Source organism: Thamnophis sirtalis, unplaced genomic scaffold, assembly GCF_051295495.1.
Source record: "Thamnophis sirtalis isolate CommonGarterSnake01/CBP01778 unplaced genomic scaffold, rThaSir2_p1.2 scaffold_1, whole genome shotgun sequence".
NCBI lineage: Eukaryota > Metazoa > Chordata > Lepidosauria > Squamata > Natricidae > Thamnophis > Thamnophis sirtalis.
In genome coordinates, this window is record NW_028261381.1 from 23,998,565 (window position 1) to 24,014,066 (window position 15,502).

General features: G+C 40.4%; 1 protein-coding gene across 1 annotated transcript; it reads right to left on the minus strand.

The window, feature by feature from the left end:
* Positions 1-2,268: 2,268 nt before the first annotated feature.
* On the minus strand, positions 2,269-14,810 carry CYBRD1 (cytochrome b reductase 1). The gene is made up of 4 exons (XM_087709152.1): positions 14,495-14,810; positions 8,317-8,525; positions 5,770-5,924; positions 2,269-5,667 (listed from the first exon to the last, which is right to left on the minus strand). Exons 1-4 carry the CDS (start codon positions 14,679-14,681, stop codon positions 5,391-5,393), a joined length of 828 nt encoding a protein of 275 aa, XP_087565278.1. The 5' UTR covers positions 14,682-14,810; the 3' UTR covers positions 2,269-5,390.
* Positions 14,811-15,502: the final 692 nt, after the last annotated feature.

A 15,502-nucleotide genomic window follows, 5' to 3' on the forward strand; every position in this document is an offset into this window, starting at 1 on the left:
GCTTCATCTCCCGGAGTTCCTCGATAAACCAAGGTGCCCTCCTGGATCCACTGCCGCGGAGAGGCCTCAAAGGCGCAATCTGATCCAGTGCCTCAGCCGCCGCAACATACCAGGCAGCGACCAAGGACTCCGTCGGATTGTGGACAAGGGAGTCAGGTATCCCTCCAATCTCCTTCTGAAGTCCCTCCGGGTCCATCAGTCGCCTGGGGCGGAACCACTTAATCGGCTCCACCTCCCTGCAATGGGGGAGTAGCATCCTAAAGTCAAGCCTCAGCAAGGAGTGATCTGACCATGTCAAGGGCAAGATCTCTATTCCCCTTAACTCAAGATCACGTCTCTACTGCCCCAAGAGAAATACAAGGTCGAGTGTGTGTCCCACTCTATGAGTTGGACCCTGAACTACTTGGGTCAAGTCCATCGTTGTCATGGAAGCCATGAACTCCTGCGCCCCGTCAGAGTGTTCACCAAGAGATGGCAGATTAAAGTCCCCCAGTACCATTAGTCTGGGGAACTCCACCGCCAACCCGGCTACTGCCTCTAGGAGCGCAGGCAGGGCTGTTGTGACGCAGCTGGGAGGTAGGTACGTCAAGAACAAGCCCAATTGAACCCCTAGGTCCAACTTCAAGAGGAGAGACTCACACCCCACAATCTCTGGGGTTCTTTCTATTCTTGGCTCTACGAAGTGGCCTTCAACTCTGGGAGACAGATCAGATTTGCTGATCTGTTAGTGCTAATTTGCACTAACTTTTCCCAGTTAGTGCACTTTTAAGACTCACTGGGAATCTAAAAGCAGTCAAAATGCCTGGGATTGCTGGCCTGTTTTAAAAAGGCTGGAGCAGTTTGTGTGCAGCTTCTTCCTCATTCCATATCCTTGCGTCATTTTGCTTCCTTTTGTCATACTCCCGTCCTCTTCTATTTGCTCTCCATTTCCTTTACAGTAATTCTCCTCTCTCAGTGCCCAGCCTTTTTGTCCAAACATTAGAGCCCTACTGTTGGGGGAGGGTGGGATGGGGTAATCTTCCTCAGGCACCAAAATATCAATAAAGATTTCTTGGCAAGGGAATTTTATGACTGTAAGTTTATCATTTACATTCTGCTGTTATCCTGATTAAGAGTTTACATTTTGTAAGTATATATACGGTATAATCACAAAGGTCATGACCCTGATTCTACTCAATATAGGGAGAGAATCAGTGGTGCTATTCAGCCATTTCTATCCGGTTTGGGCGAAGTGGTGGTGGCAGGAGGCTGTGCCCACCCACCCGGACATCATCACGTCCCGTTTTTTTATGCTCTGATGCTCTGCACATGCACGGAAGGTCCTGCGTGCATGCTCACATTTGCGAACTGGTAGCGAAGGTAAGTTAATTTTACCCCTGGAGAAAAATCCTTATTTGGGATTTCCGAAAGATTACATATGATCAATGCAAAATAAACTCAAATCGCTTTCTTAATTTTTTGCTACAATAAAAAGTATTGTACTTTAACCTATTTAAATTGCAACTGTGAAAATAAAGGGAGTTGGTATGATAAATAACTGACAGTTTAATTATCTTCATGTGGTCCACTTACCATACACTGCTGGTAGAATGGAAATCACTGTAGTTTATTACACTGCTGGGTTACTTTGTTTCCTTGTAATTTCTTGTGTGAAAATTAATATCCAGTTTAATATATGATTGCCAGTAAGGTTTTTTTTTTCATTACAGGAAAATAAATCAGCAAATATATATTATCTTTTTTTAGTGGCATTTTGCCATCTCTTTCTCACCAGCTGAAAAAAAGTGTCTCCAATTACTTTTGGTATTATAACTTTAACAATCTTAATATGCTGCCTGTATTAATTCCTGAACAGCCCATGTGTTTAATATTCAATATGCCTAACTAGCCATGGTTGCTATGCATTGTGTTCAGATCCTGGTGGTATCATGACTCCTTGGCAAACAGGATCTTTTTTTATGGTTCCTATAAATTGGAAAAAAATAATGTGTCTAAATGATGAATTCAGCTGAAACATTCTAGGTCTAGGACAGAAATCCAACCTTGCCCGAGTAAACTCTTAGTGTAACAGAGTTCTCCCTTTGTTTATCCTCAAAATCAACTCAGAGGCTCAGGAATCAATAGATCTTAATAATATCAGATAAGAAGGAATTGCCACTTATTCAAACAGAGAAAAAAATGCTTGTCACTCACCCTCTGCAATTTCCACCTTCTATTTCAAATCAGCATACGGTTACAGCAATTGTTACTAGCACAGAACACTGTAAATTCTTCAAACATCTTTTATTGTAATATAAAAATAGTTACAAAATTTTTACTTTACAAAGTACTACCGATCCCACATATTCAAATATATAGTTCAGCATACATTTTTTTAAGAAATGTGGATCACATACAGCTGCTGATATAGAAAACTCGTGTTTCTCAGCCTTGGCAATTTTACGATGTCCACAAGACAATCTTTGGTGTCCATAATTCTGCTATGTTAGTTTAAAATTTCAAAATATAAAGGCTATCATAATGCACATTCTTCTTTCCCATTGCCTTCTATAGAGATCGGTGTTTGCCAAGTTTTAATATCTTCTACTGTTACCCTACTGAGCATTCAGGCTAATATGCTGAGAGCCTTTGGGTTCTCTAAAGCTGTTATCATAGAAAATGGCTATGAAGATGTTTGGGATGGGGCTTATCATCTACAGTACAGCAGTTCTTACTTAATATTGAGATATTAACTCATTATCCTTCATTTTGGAAGTTGCAATCCCAACTTGTCTGAAAAGCAAGTCTGAGGAAGGGCCACTGTTTCCCAAGATCATTCTTATAATGGCTCACAGTAACACTGCAACCAGCAGCAAATCAGGATAGAAAAGACAATTTCTGGCACAGAAAGTTGACTGCTCACTTTCTTTTCCTGTCCACAATAGCAAGCTAGTCAAGATAAGGACACTGACATGAAATATCTTCTTGTTTTCTTTCAGAAACTAAGTAATTTTCTGAGATGTCACTAGAATGAATGTTTTAATTTACATAACAAATTAGAGTGAAAGCCAAACCGATTTGGGAAGTCAGTTAAAAGTATTGAGAAAAGAGTACTGTTTAAAAGGCTCTCCGTTTGCTGCCGTTTTGATCTTTTCTCCAAATGAGCTGCAGTGATAATTCAAAAATCGGATTAGCTTTCCTAAAGTCCAATTACATATTGTACTTCATGCCATACTGTCCAAATATACTTTTAGATATATTCTTTTCAAAACGTAATCAAGGATGTGCTGAACATATTTTCTCAATATTGCCTAGAATAAGATTATGTTTCATCTTTTATTTTGTATAACATACTCTATAACAATAGCTAAAGGGTTCCACCAAGTCTAGCTCAGGGGTGTCAAACTCAATTTCTTTGAGGGCCGGATCAGGGTTGTTTTTGACCTCAGGGGACCAGGGTAGGCATGGCCAACTCAACGTCATTCGTTTTGAGGGTGCCTGTGGTGGCCTGAGCACTCTGCCAGCGAAAGCGCCCCTCCCAAGCTCCATTTTGGCTGTGATGGCCTTCTGCAACCCACTGCCAGCAAAAACAGAGCTGGCAGAGACACCACGGGCTGGTCCTTCACTGTTTCCAGAGTGGCCCCATGGGCCAGATCTAAACACCCCATTGGCCAGATCAATCCCACAGTTCTTGAATTTGATACCTCTGGTCCAGAGTTTTTTATTGTTAAAGTAAAAGTAGATAGCATTTTTAACTTCAATAATTTCTAAATAAAGTTATGAAGAGCATAAATAAAATGCCATGAATCCTCTATATAAATAAGCCTGTGTTAAATGTCCTTGGAAAAATTGGACAATCCTAAAACACAGCATCATCTCATAAAATGGAGATTGAATGTCCTGATTACTTTCAATACTGTATAGTTTTTCTGAAGAAAGCTTGTTGAATTCTATGCATAAAATAAAGGAAATGTTCTTCCTCCTCCTAAAAATAAGTAGCTTATCGAAATAGGTAGTAACTGCCATCAATTTAAAAGAATGCAACAGCTTCACTTGTTCATTAAGGAAAATGAGATCAGAGAGAATGCTTGCTCTTTGCCAAATATACACAATGTTGGCCATATATTGCCCAAGAAAAAATCATTTCCTCCCCTGCAAAACTCCTGAATGTACATGTTGAAATGGCATTCTTTAAGAGTAAGTGTTTAGAGCCACACAGCTTTAATTTAGTTAGGTCTAGAGAAACTTCCCAACAGTGAGGACAATTAAGCAGTGGAACAGCTTGCTTCCAGAAATCATGGGCACTGCATCACTGGATGTTTTTAAGAAGAGTCTAGACCAGGGATGTCAAACTCACAGCTCGGATGTGGCATGCGCTGGCTACACGCGCCTAATTCAGCGAAGGAGATAAAAGTCGTGATATGTCACATGATAGCACTGTGTCAATGCAAGTTTGATACCCCTGGCCTAGACAGTCACTTATCTGAAATAGTACAGGTTCTCCTGCTTGAACAAAGGGCTGGACTAAATAACCTCCAAGGTCCCTTCCAGTCTAGTCTAGTCTAGTCTAGTCTAGTCTAGTCTAGTCAAGTCAAGATTACATTGCTTTATAATCTGAACCAACTGTAAACACTCCAACACAGTATCTATTCCAAATAATGGAGTTACTGTATAAAGCCAATATTCATTGAAATGTGGTTGTGCAAAAACAATGATTACCTTATAGCAATAATGTCTGAGACTGCTGTGATACCAGATGATGTGTTTGTATGAGAAGCTGGCACCTATGTGAAAAAAGAAGCTACACAGGGTAATCAAATTATCATCCACACAACCACCTGCTTTGCCTCTCCCTTCTCTCTCTGGCCACCATAATCATAATATTGAACTGCAAAACATATAGTTCTCCAGTGCCAATGGAAGGCAGCATCAGAAATCAAGAAAAAATGAAAAATAATGAATTGTGGAATCAATCATTCAGCTTTCCAAGATGGCCAGAAGTTCCATAGTGTTATGGAAACAAGTTTGAACAACATTAAAATAATATCAAGGGTTTTAGCCATTTTATTCAATGGAGTCCTCCCTTTCTCATAACTTTCTTCCAATATCTGAAATCTAATTGTTCATCTTGTACTTCCATCAGTCAAAATCAATGAAAAAGCGTTTATTGTAGTTGACCTGGTTATAATTCCAGATTTTGTTTTTCAAAATTATCAAGAAATACAGTACAAGTTACCATAGTGGCACCATATGAAAATAGATACTTCTAAAATTAAACTCTTTACTAACTCTTCTCATTTATTCAGGAAATTCTAACAATATTAATAAAGCAAAGTATAGTGTGTCAAAGAGCTGGGAGAGAATAAGGGAGAGTGAGTTTTCTTCATTGCAAATTTTGCTATATACTTTCTTTACATAGTTGATCTCTGTCCAGTTTCATCAGATTTGGGGTTTCTTTTCCTAGCAGCTGCATCACTGTTGAATTCCAAATCTGGACTATGACAGTCATCTTCACCGAATCCTTCTCCAATTCTTTGATGGGTTACGAAAACGTGTTCGAGTGGGCGCTTCCAATGAGGCCTTGTAGCTATCCACAAAATTACAGCCCCATAGGCGACAATCAGGACACCCAGAACATTGACAAAAATAGCTTCTTTTGGGGACTGGCTATAGGGGACTGGTTTTACCCTTCAGGGGAAAAAAAGTTAAAATTAAGGAAACAAATTAACAATGCTCAATTAGTAAATGTTATTGTAAAAAAAAATTAGTGACATGCAAATAAATACTTACAGAGCAAAAAAAAGTTTTTCTGTAATTCCCATTAGGGCTGTGGCAATTCCTGCTCCAAAGATGAGAAGACCTGAATATGTGTGTATTGGCATAACAGCTGTCCGGAGAGAAGTTGGGGCAAAGGGAAGTAGGTAGACCATATAGCCTAAAACAAGCTGATACACAGATAACACTTAGTAAATGGCAACGGTATCCATTATTTGAAAAACAAGCATGAAAATAAATCTTTATGGGGCAGTGCCAAATTTGATTCCTAAATTATCTCCTGAAATCTTTGAAAACCTATCGGGATATTTTATACCATTCATCACATGATGATATAAAAGCTATAGTTAAAAACAAGCTAAAAGCCAATTAAAATGAAGTTAAAAGGGAAAACTAACGTATTTTGTGGAGTATAAGACATACCTTCCCCCCCTCCTCCAAAAGAGGCTGAAAATCTGGGTGCGTCTTATACACTGAATACAACATTTTTGGCCTCCCAAAACCCTGTCCCGCACATCCAGGTTTTAGCAAAAACGGACGCAGAGGGTTTGGGAGGCCTGCAAAGTGCTTCTGGGGCTGGGGAGGGCAAAACCGAGTGAAAAATGGTCCTGTTTTTCACAAAAACTGGGCTGTTCTTGCCCTCCCAAGCCCCAGGAGCACTCTGCAGGCCTTCGAAACTCTCTGCACGCCCGCCATTTTTAAATAGTTTTTTTGGCGTCTCCAGCCTCCAGGAGCACTCTACAGGCCTCACACCCTCTGCACGCCCCGTTTTTGCGAAAAACAGGTCCATTTTTCACCATCCAACCCCCCACACATTGCATTTTTGCCCTCCCCCGCCCCCAGTAGCACTTTGCAGGCTTCTCAAACTATCTGTATGTCCCCTTTTCACAAAAAATGAGATGTGCAGAGGGTTTGGGAGGCCTACAGAGTGCTCCTGGGGTCCGGGGAGGGCAAAAACATTTTTTTTTAAAATTACCTCTTCAAAATCTTGGTGTGTCTTATATTCCAGTGTGTCTTATAGTCTGAAAAATATGGTATGTAAGCTAAAAGGCAGAGGGAGAACCTTCAGCTCATCAAACCTAACCTCCCCCACCCGCCCCACATGCAGAATTGCATAGCATTCTTGGACCCTAGGGGCAGTTGGCAGAGCCTGGTCTTTATACTCTTCTAAAAGGCCAAGAGTCCTATGGCTGATCTAAACAGAAAGAGCAGAGGCTATTTCTTCTTCTTTTTATTATTATTATTTAAAAAATGATCTTGATATTACTTTCATTTCTTTTATTTCCTATTTCTTTCATTTATCTTAACACATTTGGCATGAAGTACAGATAAATATAAAAAAATTGAATAGCCTGTGTGTATTATTTTGATACGCCAGGCTGCAAAATCTTGCATCTTACAAGCCACAGAATCAGAATAGAAACTCTCTAAAATACTGCCATTAAATTTGTGGTCTTGGGCCACAATCCTGAAACTTGGGAGTGGCTACCAATGCCAAATCTTTTGCCACCTTTTTAAAATGTGTGCTTTCTACTACAGTGAGCAATTAGTTGCTTATTGGGTCAAACTGCTCAAAACTGCAATCATCCTTTTGGATCCTATCCTCTTCTCTAAGTGGATTTAGGGAAGAAGTAAGGATGTTTGAATCCCCAAATTCTGTTGAACTACCGTAAACTACATTCCTCACCATTACCATGGAGCTCTTCTAGAAAGCAACGGCTTCCCCAATGTATATATTAAAATTTTACATTAAACAATATACATTTCCTTCCCTACTATTAAAAACAAGAAATTCTGAATGTATTTCTAGAATACTCTGTAAAAATTACAGTATATGAAAGACACTTTACAAAGGTGGTAAAATGAAACACTTCTGAATATAGAAAGAGCAGCATTCTCAAAAATTTAATAAAAGCTGGAGAATCAAAAAGTTCCTTACTAAAAGTACTCAAAATAGAAAGAATGTTTTCAGGGACTACTGAATCCACAAAACGTGGTGTATAATATCTTTTTAAATTTACCTCTTGTGAGAAAGATTGTCTCACAACACTTATGCTGGCTTAGTTTCTTGGCAAATAATTTGTTCCTTATCATATTTTTTAAGAAGCTAAGCTCCTGGACAGATTTCTGCAGCAGAATGCCAATTGCTTAAAGTTAAAATACCTTATATCTCTTATTTTGTTTACAATGAACACAAAGATTAATGAAGCATCCAATCTGGGTTAATCACTGCGACCGACATTTTGTCTTCTGAGCTTTCGGGCTTGTGCTGGAGCCCATCTTCAGGGAATTTCTCTCTAGAGGCTCCAGCACAAGTCTTAAGCTTGGAAGACAAAACTTCAGTGCTGGTGACCGCCCAGATTGGATCCTACAACATTATCCTGGGACATGTATATTCGCCTTCATTTGACAAAGGTTAATTTATCGAGTTGTAAGGTTTATGTCTAAGAACTGCAAAATACAAAATCCCTTGTTAAAATTAATGTACACACAGCACATTTTTAATTGAAGTTAAAATAATCTTATTCTGTTTTTAAGTATACTTTATAAATGACATCTAACCTGTAGAGCATAAAGAATTACAGCAGTCAATCCAATCCAACTGTGTAGACTGTACATGTTAGGAATCTTCTTAAAATTATGGAAATCAAAAACAGCCACCAGGGAAATAATAGCAAGTGTCAGAGCAACGGTATGTAACCCCGCATGGATTAATTTCATCAAAAATTTGCTGCATTTCCAGGTCCATGGTAACCTGTATACAATAATGGCTGCAATTGGGAAATAAGGAAGAATTATTAAGGTTAAAAAAAAAAAACTAACTTTATTAGGAACGTTAAAATTGTTCTTGCATTATTCTAATGACATTTTTGAGAATTTCCTTCAACAAATAGGTCATGCATTCTCATTTTACTGTTTATCCCTTTTCTGAAGGAAAGAATTCAGGTTAATTGGAAATTAAAATATTCCCATTCTCTCTCTCTCTCTCTCCTCTCTCTCTCTCTCTCTCTCTCTCTCTCTCTCTCTCTCTCTCTCTCTCTCTCTCTCTCTCTCTCTCTCTCTCTCTCTCTCTCTCTCTCACACACACACACACACACACACACACACTTTTTAAAATGATCTTGTTTTAGAAGAAAAAGGGTGTATCTCAGAGATCGAGTGATGAAGTTATGTACGTCAGATTTTGACTGACTGGCAAACATGCTAGATAAGATAGATGACCTGACTCAACACATTGAACAAAAACTTTTTCTGTTTTTTTTTTTAAATTAAAATTCCTGGCTTAGTGTGCTCCTTCTAAACCAGATTCAACCAATTTATATATTCTGAGATGTTATTGTTGGGATTGACAAACCAGAATCTATAGTTGTGACAATTTACTAAACTGTTTGGGTGAAATGCTATGTGGAAATCAGATAGCACGTCCATCTTTCATAAAACAAGGAACTCTGTTAAAAATAAACAAATCTGGTCCACATTTCACCTTAAAAAAGGCAGAAGTAGGCACTTTGTATGCATGTTAACCTCACTGGATTATGCATAGCAAGTAAATGGCTACCTTCTAGAAGTGGATTGGGCCAGAAGAACTTTGGGGGATTTTTGGAGCGAAATAAATGGCTTAAGCTTCTGCAAATAGATTCCTTAAGACAGTGGTAGTCAACCTGGTCCCTACCGCCCACTAGTGGGCGTTCCAGCTTTCATGGTGGGCGGTAGGGGTTTGCTGTAACTCTGCTTTATAAATTTTATAAAGTAAAGTTACTTCCCTACTTTATAAATCACCATTACTGTGAAATCGGTGGGCGGTTAGAAAATTTTACTACTAACGGAGATACAAAAGTGGGCGGTAGGTATAAAAAGGTTGACTACCCCTGCCTTAAGACAACATAGTGAAATATGCAAAAAAAGGAAGGAAACCTGAGTTTACCCATTGAGAGGAGGTTTCTGGGGGAGGAAGCCGCAGAATGCAACCTGATAAAGCACTGTCATTCTTCCACTAAAATTTACATGGGTGGGATTACTTTCTTACCCCACTTTATTATTTTTATAAATAACTCAGGGTGGCAAATATCCCTCATATTCTTTCCTCTTATTTCCCCACAACAATCCTGTGAGGTGTGGGCTGAGAAAGAGTGACTGAATAAAAGTGTATCTTATGCAGCCCATATCAGAGGTGGTATTCAGCAGGTTCTGGCCAGTTTTGGAGAACTGGTAGTGGAAATTTTGAGTAGTTTGGAGAACCGGTAAATACCACCTCTGATGGGCTCTGCCCCATCTATTCTCTGCTTCCTGAGTCTCAGCTGATGGGGAGGAAGTGGGGATTTTGCAGTAACCTTCCCCTGGAGTGGGTGGGAAAGGAGATTTTACAGTATCCTTCCCCTGCCACATCCACCAAGCCACGCAACACCCACCAAGCCACGCCCACAGAACCGGTAGTAAAAAAAATAGAATCTCACCACTGGCCCATATGTCACAGAATGACCGGAGTACGTTATTTTATTTATCTTCTAATTAGGGCAGTAAAAAAAATCAAAGAGAATTGCAGCCCATAATACATTGGTCATAGTACATGAATAGGTAGATATTAACAGTAAGCTAAACTTCTTGATAACAAAAAGAAAGAAATGAAGTATTCCATCTGGGCTAATACATATTTTTTAAGCGCCATATCTTTAAATATTTATTAACATGCATGTTGCCTGTGCCAAGGACTTGTGCTATAAAAGTCCTAAATAAATCTCTGTCCCCAAAAGGAATGTCCTGGGAAAAGGCTCAATGTCCATTTCCCCATGCCTATATGAAATATAATATTGACATTTGACACCGTTTAAGTTAACTGCATACACTCCAGTTTCATAGCTTTTCCCAAAATGAAAAAAAAGGGATAATCTTACTTTAAAATCTTTCAAGAGGCTGATAGGGAAAATGGTGGTTTTAAATAGTTTGTATTTTGCTACCAAATAATATTTTGATTTATCAGTCAATTGCTTTTTATTAGCACCACTATAATAAGTATTATGTAAAAAAGCATAAAACAACTTACCACTTACAACCATCCATTGAGCAACTGCTTAAAGTTACATAATAATAAATAAAGTTACATAATAATAAATAAAGTTACATAATAATAAATAAATAAATAAATAAGTAAATAAGTAAATAAATAAATAAATAAAATACAATGGTGTTGGGGAAAAAATGACTCACAACCGGGCCTCACTCTTAAGACTGTGCCATCACATGATCAACATTCAAGCGCTTGGAAATCAGCAAATATTTATGATAGTTGCAGCATCCCGGAATCATGTGATTGCTATTTGCAACCTTCCCAGACAGCTTCTGACAAGCAAAGTCAATGGGGAAACCAGATTTGCTTAATACAGTGCAATTCACTTAACAAAGGCAGTGATTTCCTTAACATCTGTGGCTAAATAGGTTATAAAATTGGGCATGACTCACTTAAGAACTTATGATTCCAATTATGAAATCTGTACTTCCTGTATATATATTTTATTCTGGTATGTATTCCCCATATGAAGTTTTGTAAGCATTCATAAAATACTTATGTAATTCTGCCCATGTGTCCTCCAATACTCATAACATTTGAATATTTAGACTCTCCCTTTTTAGTATGATTTTGCCAAGATATACTTATTATAATAAAAGTTGATACTAATAAAAACTGGAATCACAAGTTTTCCTAAATAGTAGCACCTTTGCTGAACTGAAAATAAACTGTTACAAAAAATTCACTACTTAGCTATTTTCCCCATGCTCTTGTTTTTTACAACTCTTTGTTTTCACAATCATGCTATGCACATTTCCTTCCGTTAACTTGTGCAAATAGCTTCTATTACATGTATGGTACTATGTTTAGTACTTAAGAATTATATATTTACAGTAATCCACTGTGTAGTGTGATAAGTGTTATAAACTTAATCCACTTCTGTCAACTTTCAACAAATTTATTCCTATATGAATTTATAGAGTATTTATTTGTTTTTTTTAACAGTGCCTATAATTTACCCCAGTCCCCACAGACCTGGGTAGTGTATAAAAACAAACAGAAACCAAGACCAAAAAACTCCAACTTCAGTATCACAGTAATCCCTGATCTTAAATCCAGGATAAAACACACCTGCCAAATTATTTACATCATCACAGGCTTGCAATAGTTCCACCAAATTATTTTACTGGCATGAATAATGTACAGGTAAAATAATATTGGGAGCAATACACAATGGATATTGCTTATGTAACAATGGGAAAACAAAATAAAATCCAGTTGAATGGGGGGGGATCCCTTAAGAATGTTAACTATTGCCAGCATATCTGCTTAAAGTGCCTTTCTAACCCCAATGAATGTGTGTGTGTGTGTGTGTGTGTGTGTATCTGTATAGAAAGAGAAATAAAGAGAACTAAGATCAGGCAATGATGAAATGGGACCCATCTAGTGGCTATATATGAGAATATGCTGTGTAAATTTTTCATAATGGCTATGCCATTGTGACATTGCAACTGGCAACACTCCTATTTACCAGGAAGTAAATTGTGCTTTTTTGTTCCCCTTTAGTCTGAGAATGCACAGTTCTACCTCTCTTTGTATTTGTTTCTGGATAGGTGAGCGTAATTTCATACAAAACTGCAACATACCACATTTCTTTTCTAAAAAATATCTGATTTCCAAAGGTGTTCTTGAAAATGAATATAATATCAGGGAGGCATTGCGCAGCATGTCAGAAGGAAGAATCAATTCAGATCTGGGTGTGAGAATAACCAGATGCCAATGGGCAAGGTATGAAGTATCTAGTGCCTGACTTATGCATATTGTAGTTTAAAAGATTTAGCAGTTACGCCTTCTAACAGGTGAATGATAAATTGCACACTGATCCTTCCATCAACAGAAGTGTATTTGTTAAAATTAAGCACACAACTTTTTCTACGATTTGCTTTTACTTTTAAAATCTCGTTTTTTTCTTCTTCTGAAGATCTAACAACTCCCAGCTTGTACAATTAATTTAGAAGCCCAAATCTGATTTCCTGTACTTATCAGAAACTATAAACCTCATATAGTATCAATACTATGCACTGTATGTGTATTAATTTTTAGGGTGTTTTTTTTCTCCTACTAGAGTTTTTCTACCATTAAGACTCCTTTCTTTCACCATTCATATTACTTTACCAAGTGTTTAGTCCCTAGCTGGGTTTTCCTCCCATTGCAGTATTAAATCTATTTTAAATAACTCAAAAACTAGCATTTAGTGCAAGAGGATTATAAATTACAAGGTATTCCACAGAGCTGATTCCTGCATCATCAGTGAAATAAAATTATTGCAAGCTTCCAAACTAGAATCAAGATGGTCAAATATACACAACAATCCTACAGAAAGTGAAGCAAGTGTATAGTCATCAGAACACAATGGGGTTGTTCAGTAAACCAGACACTGTCGTTTCTTTTGCACCATCCCGATTAGTCACCTTTGTAGCAATCTTCCCTCTCCCCGCCCATATTTACAACTGCTTCTCAACTAGCAGTTTTGAGTTGTGACGTTTGCAGTTTTCAACTCAGGTAAGGCGTCAGTGAAACAGTCGCCGCAGAGAATTAACGGTTCCAAAAACTGCTATTAAAAATGCAGAGTCACTGAGGGGGGGGGGAAACAAAACAGGGAGGCCTGAATACCCCACGCCCTTCTTGCTCTGGGAGAGATATGGTCAATTATACGGGTAAACAGAAAAGGCGACAGTCTGCTTTCGGAATCTGGCTGGCAGTTTTGCAACACCTCTTAATTGTGTTTTCCCCTGTTGGGTAATGAAACGTATGCAAAGCAAACTCGGGGAGCGCCAAGGACTCCCCAACTCCAATTCCCACTGCAAAGCTCAGAATTATTCCTTCCGTTGGACGCAATGGGGGCGTGAGGCTTGCTTTCTAGCTAAAAGGCGTTATGAGGCACCGTTCCCGGGCCAGCGGGTCTGGAGAGCCCGCTTCAGAACCAAGGATGCGGAAGGACCGGTCCGCCAAGGCAAGAGAATTCCCGGAACTCTTGCGGGATTTTCTCTCATCCTGGGGAAGGTCCAATTGCACGGGCCAGCGAGAAGGGAGATCTGCTCATCTTGGGAGTTGCGATTCTAAACTTGGCACCGCAGCCCTCGCGAGCGCCCGCTTGCCACCAAGCCGCCTTTTCAGGTTGCAGTGGCAACCCAGGGCAGGAAAGCTGACGACGCCTGTTCAGGCTGCCAGAAGCCCCCACCTAGCCCTAACCCTACACACATACCACACACACACACACACAAACAAAACATACGAGAGCTAACATTCCCATCAGTCTGCCAGAAGCCCCCCCCCACACGAGAGAGCTGACACCCCTGTCAGCCTGCCAGAAGCCCCCACCTAAACCTAACCCTACACACATACCACACACGCACAAACAAAACACACGAGAGCTAACATCCCCGCCAGTCTGCCAGAAGCCCCCAGCACTCCTGCACACGCACGCACGCACGCACACACACACACGAGAGCTGACACCCGTCAGTCTGCCAGAAGCCCCCACCACCCCTACACACACACACACACACACACACACACGAGAGCTGACAGACCCTCGTCAGTCTGCCAGAAGCCCCCCCCCCCCCACACGCCCAGCAGCCTTTTCTCGCGACCTCCTCCCTCTCCACCCCCGCCCCTGATCGCTCGGCTGTCCTCCAGGCCACCCACCCACACTTTCCGTCCTCCTTTACGCACCGATCCCTTGGATGAACACGAAGCCCGTGATGATGAGGAGCGGGTGCCAATTGAACTCGGGCAAGTCCCCGTTCCAGGCGAGCCCCTCGCGGTAGTTCAGGACCCAGACCAGGACGAAGGCGACGGAGAGGACGCCGAGCAGCAACGCGGAGGCGAGGAAGGCCAGGAACAGTTTGTAGCCTTCCATCTTCCTCCACACCAGGGCGAAAGTGCGGAGGACCCAAACAAACTCGGGAGCGGGGCGGAGACGGGAGTCGGATCGCTCGGCGGGGCGCGGCCTCCTCTTTCGTACCCTGGAGGGAAAAGAGAGAAAGGGGTGTGAGAGCGAGCAAAGCGATTCCTCCCACTTGGACCGGGCTGGAGAATGACGAGGACATCGAGAAGGAAGTTCAGGCACCGGGCAGGGACTTTCAAGACTCGATTCCTCTGTTTTCTCATTCTTACCCGCCGCTTTTTTTGGCACCTCCTCTCCCTCCCCCGCCCCGGCCTTGAAATCGGCCGAACTCAAAAGTTTGCGCTTCTAAATTGCTTTGGCTTAAGAACTATTAGGCTCTCCAGGCGGTTTTTTGTCCCCCACCCCCGGAGGCTGGCGGAGCTGATATCGGTAACCCGAAAACGGCAGCGTCAAGCTCAAGCCTGTGGTTGGCTATTGAGGAGTAAATTGTAGGGTTGTAGGTGCCCAAAAGACACTACTTAAAAGACACAATATAAGCTCTTCTAAGCTACCGTACCTTTTGCACCGAAAGCTGCTTGGATGTTATGTGGCTTTCAGGTAATATTGTGCTCCCTCCCTTGCGCCGTCTATCTTCTGATGCAGACTTGTCAGCCTTTCCTGTGATCTATTTCTGCCATGACATTCTAGCATGTAGCCAGAATCCCTCCACACCTTGTAAGTATTTGGTATAGGATTAGGACCCAAAACTGGCCCTGTTCGCTGTGCACATATGTACAAATATGCATACTATAAAGGTAAAGGTTCCCCTCGCACATATGTGCTAGTCATTCCCC

What these genes read in the sequence shown, in the direction of transcription:
- CYBRD1 (XM_087709152.1), bottom strand. Translation starts at nt 14,681, where the DNA reads ATGGAAGGCTACAAACTGTTCCTGGCCTTCCTCGCCTCCGCGTTGCTG. An exon ending in CGTGTTCATCCAAGGGATCG is followed by an intron (nt 8,526 to 14,494) that starts GTGCGTAAAGGA and finishes TCCCAATTGCAG; the next exon opens with CCATTATTGTATACAGGTTA. An exon ending in GAAAAACTTTTTTTTGCTCT is followed by an intron (nt 5,668 to 5,769) that starts GTAAGTATTTAT and finishes TTTCCCCTGAAG; the next exon opens with GGTAAAACCAGTCCCCTATA.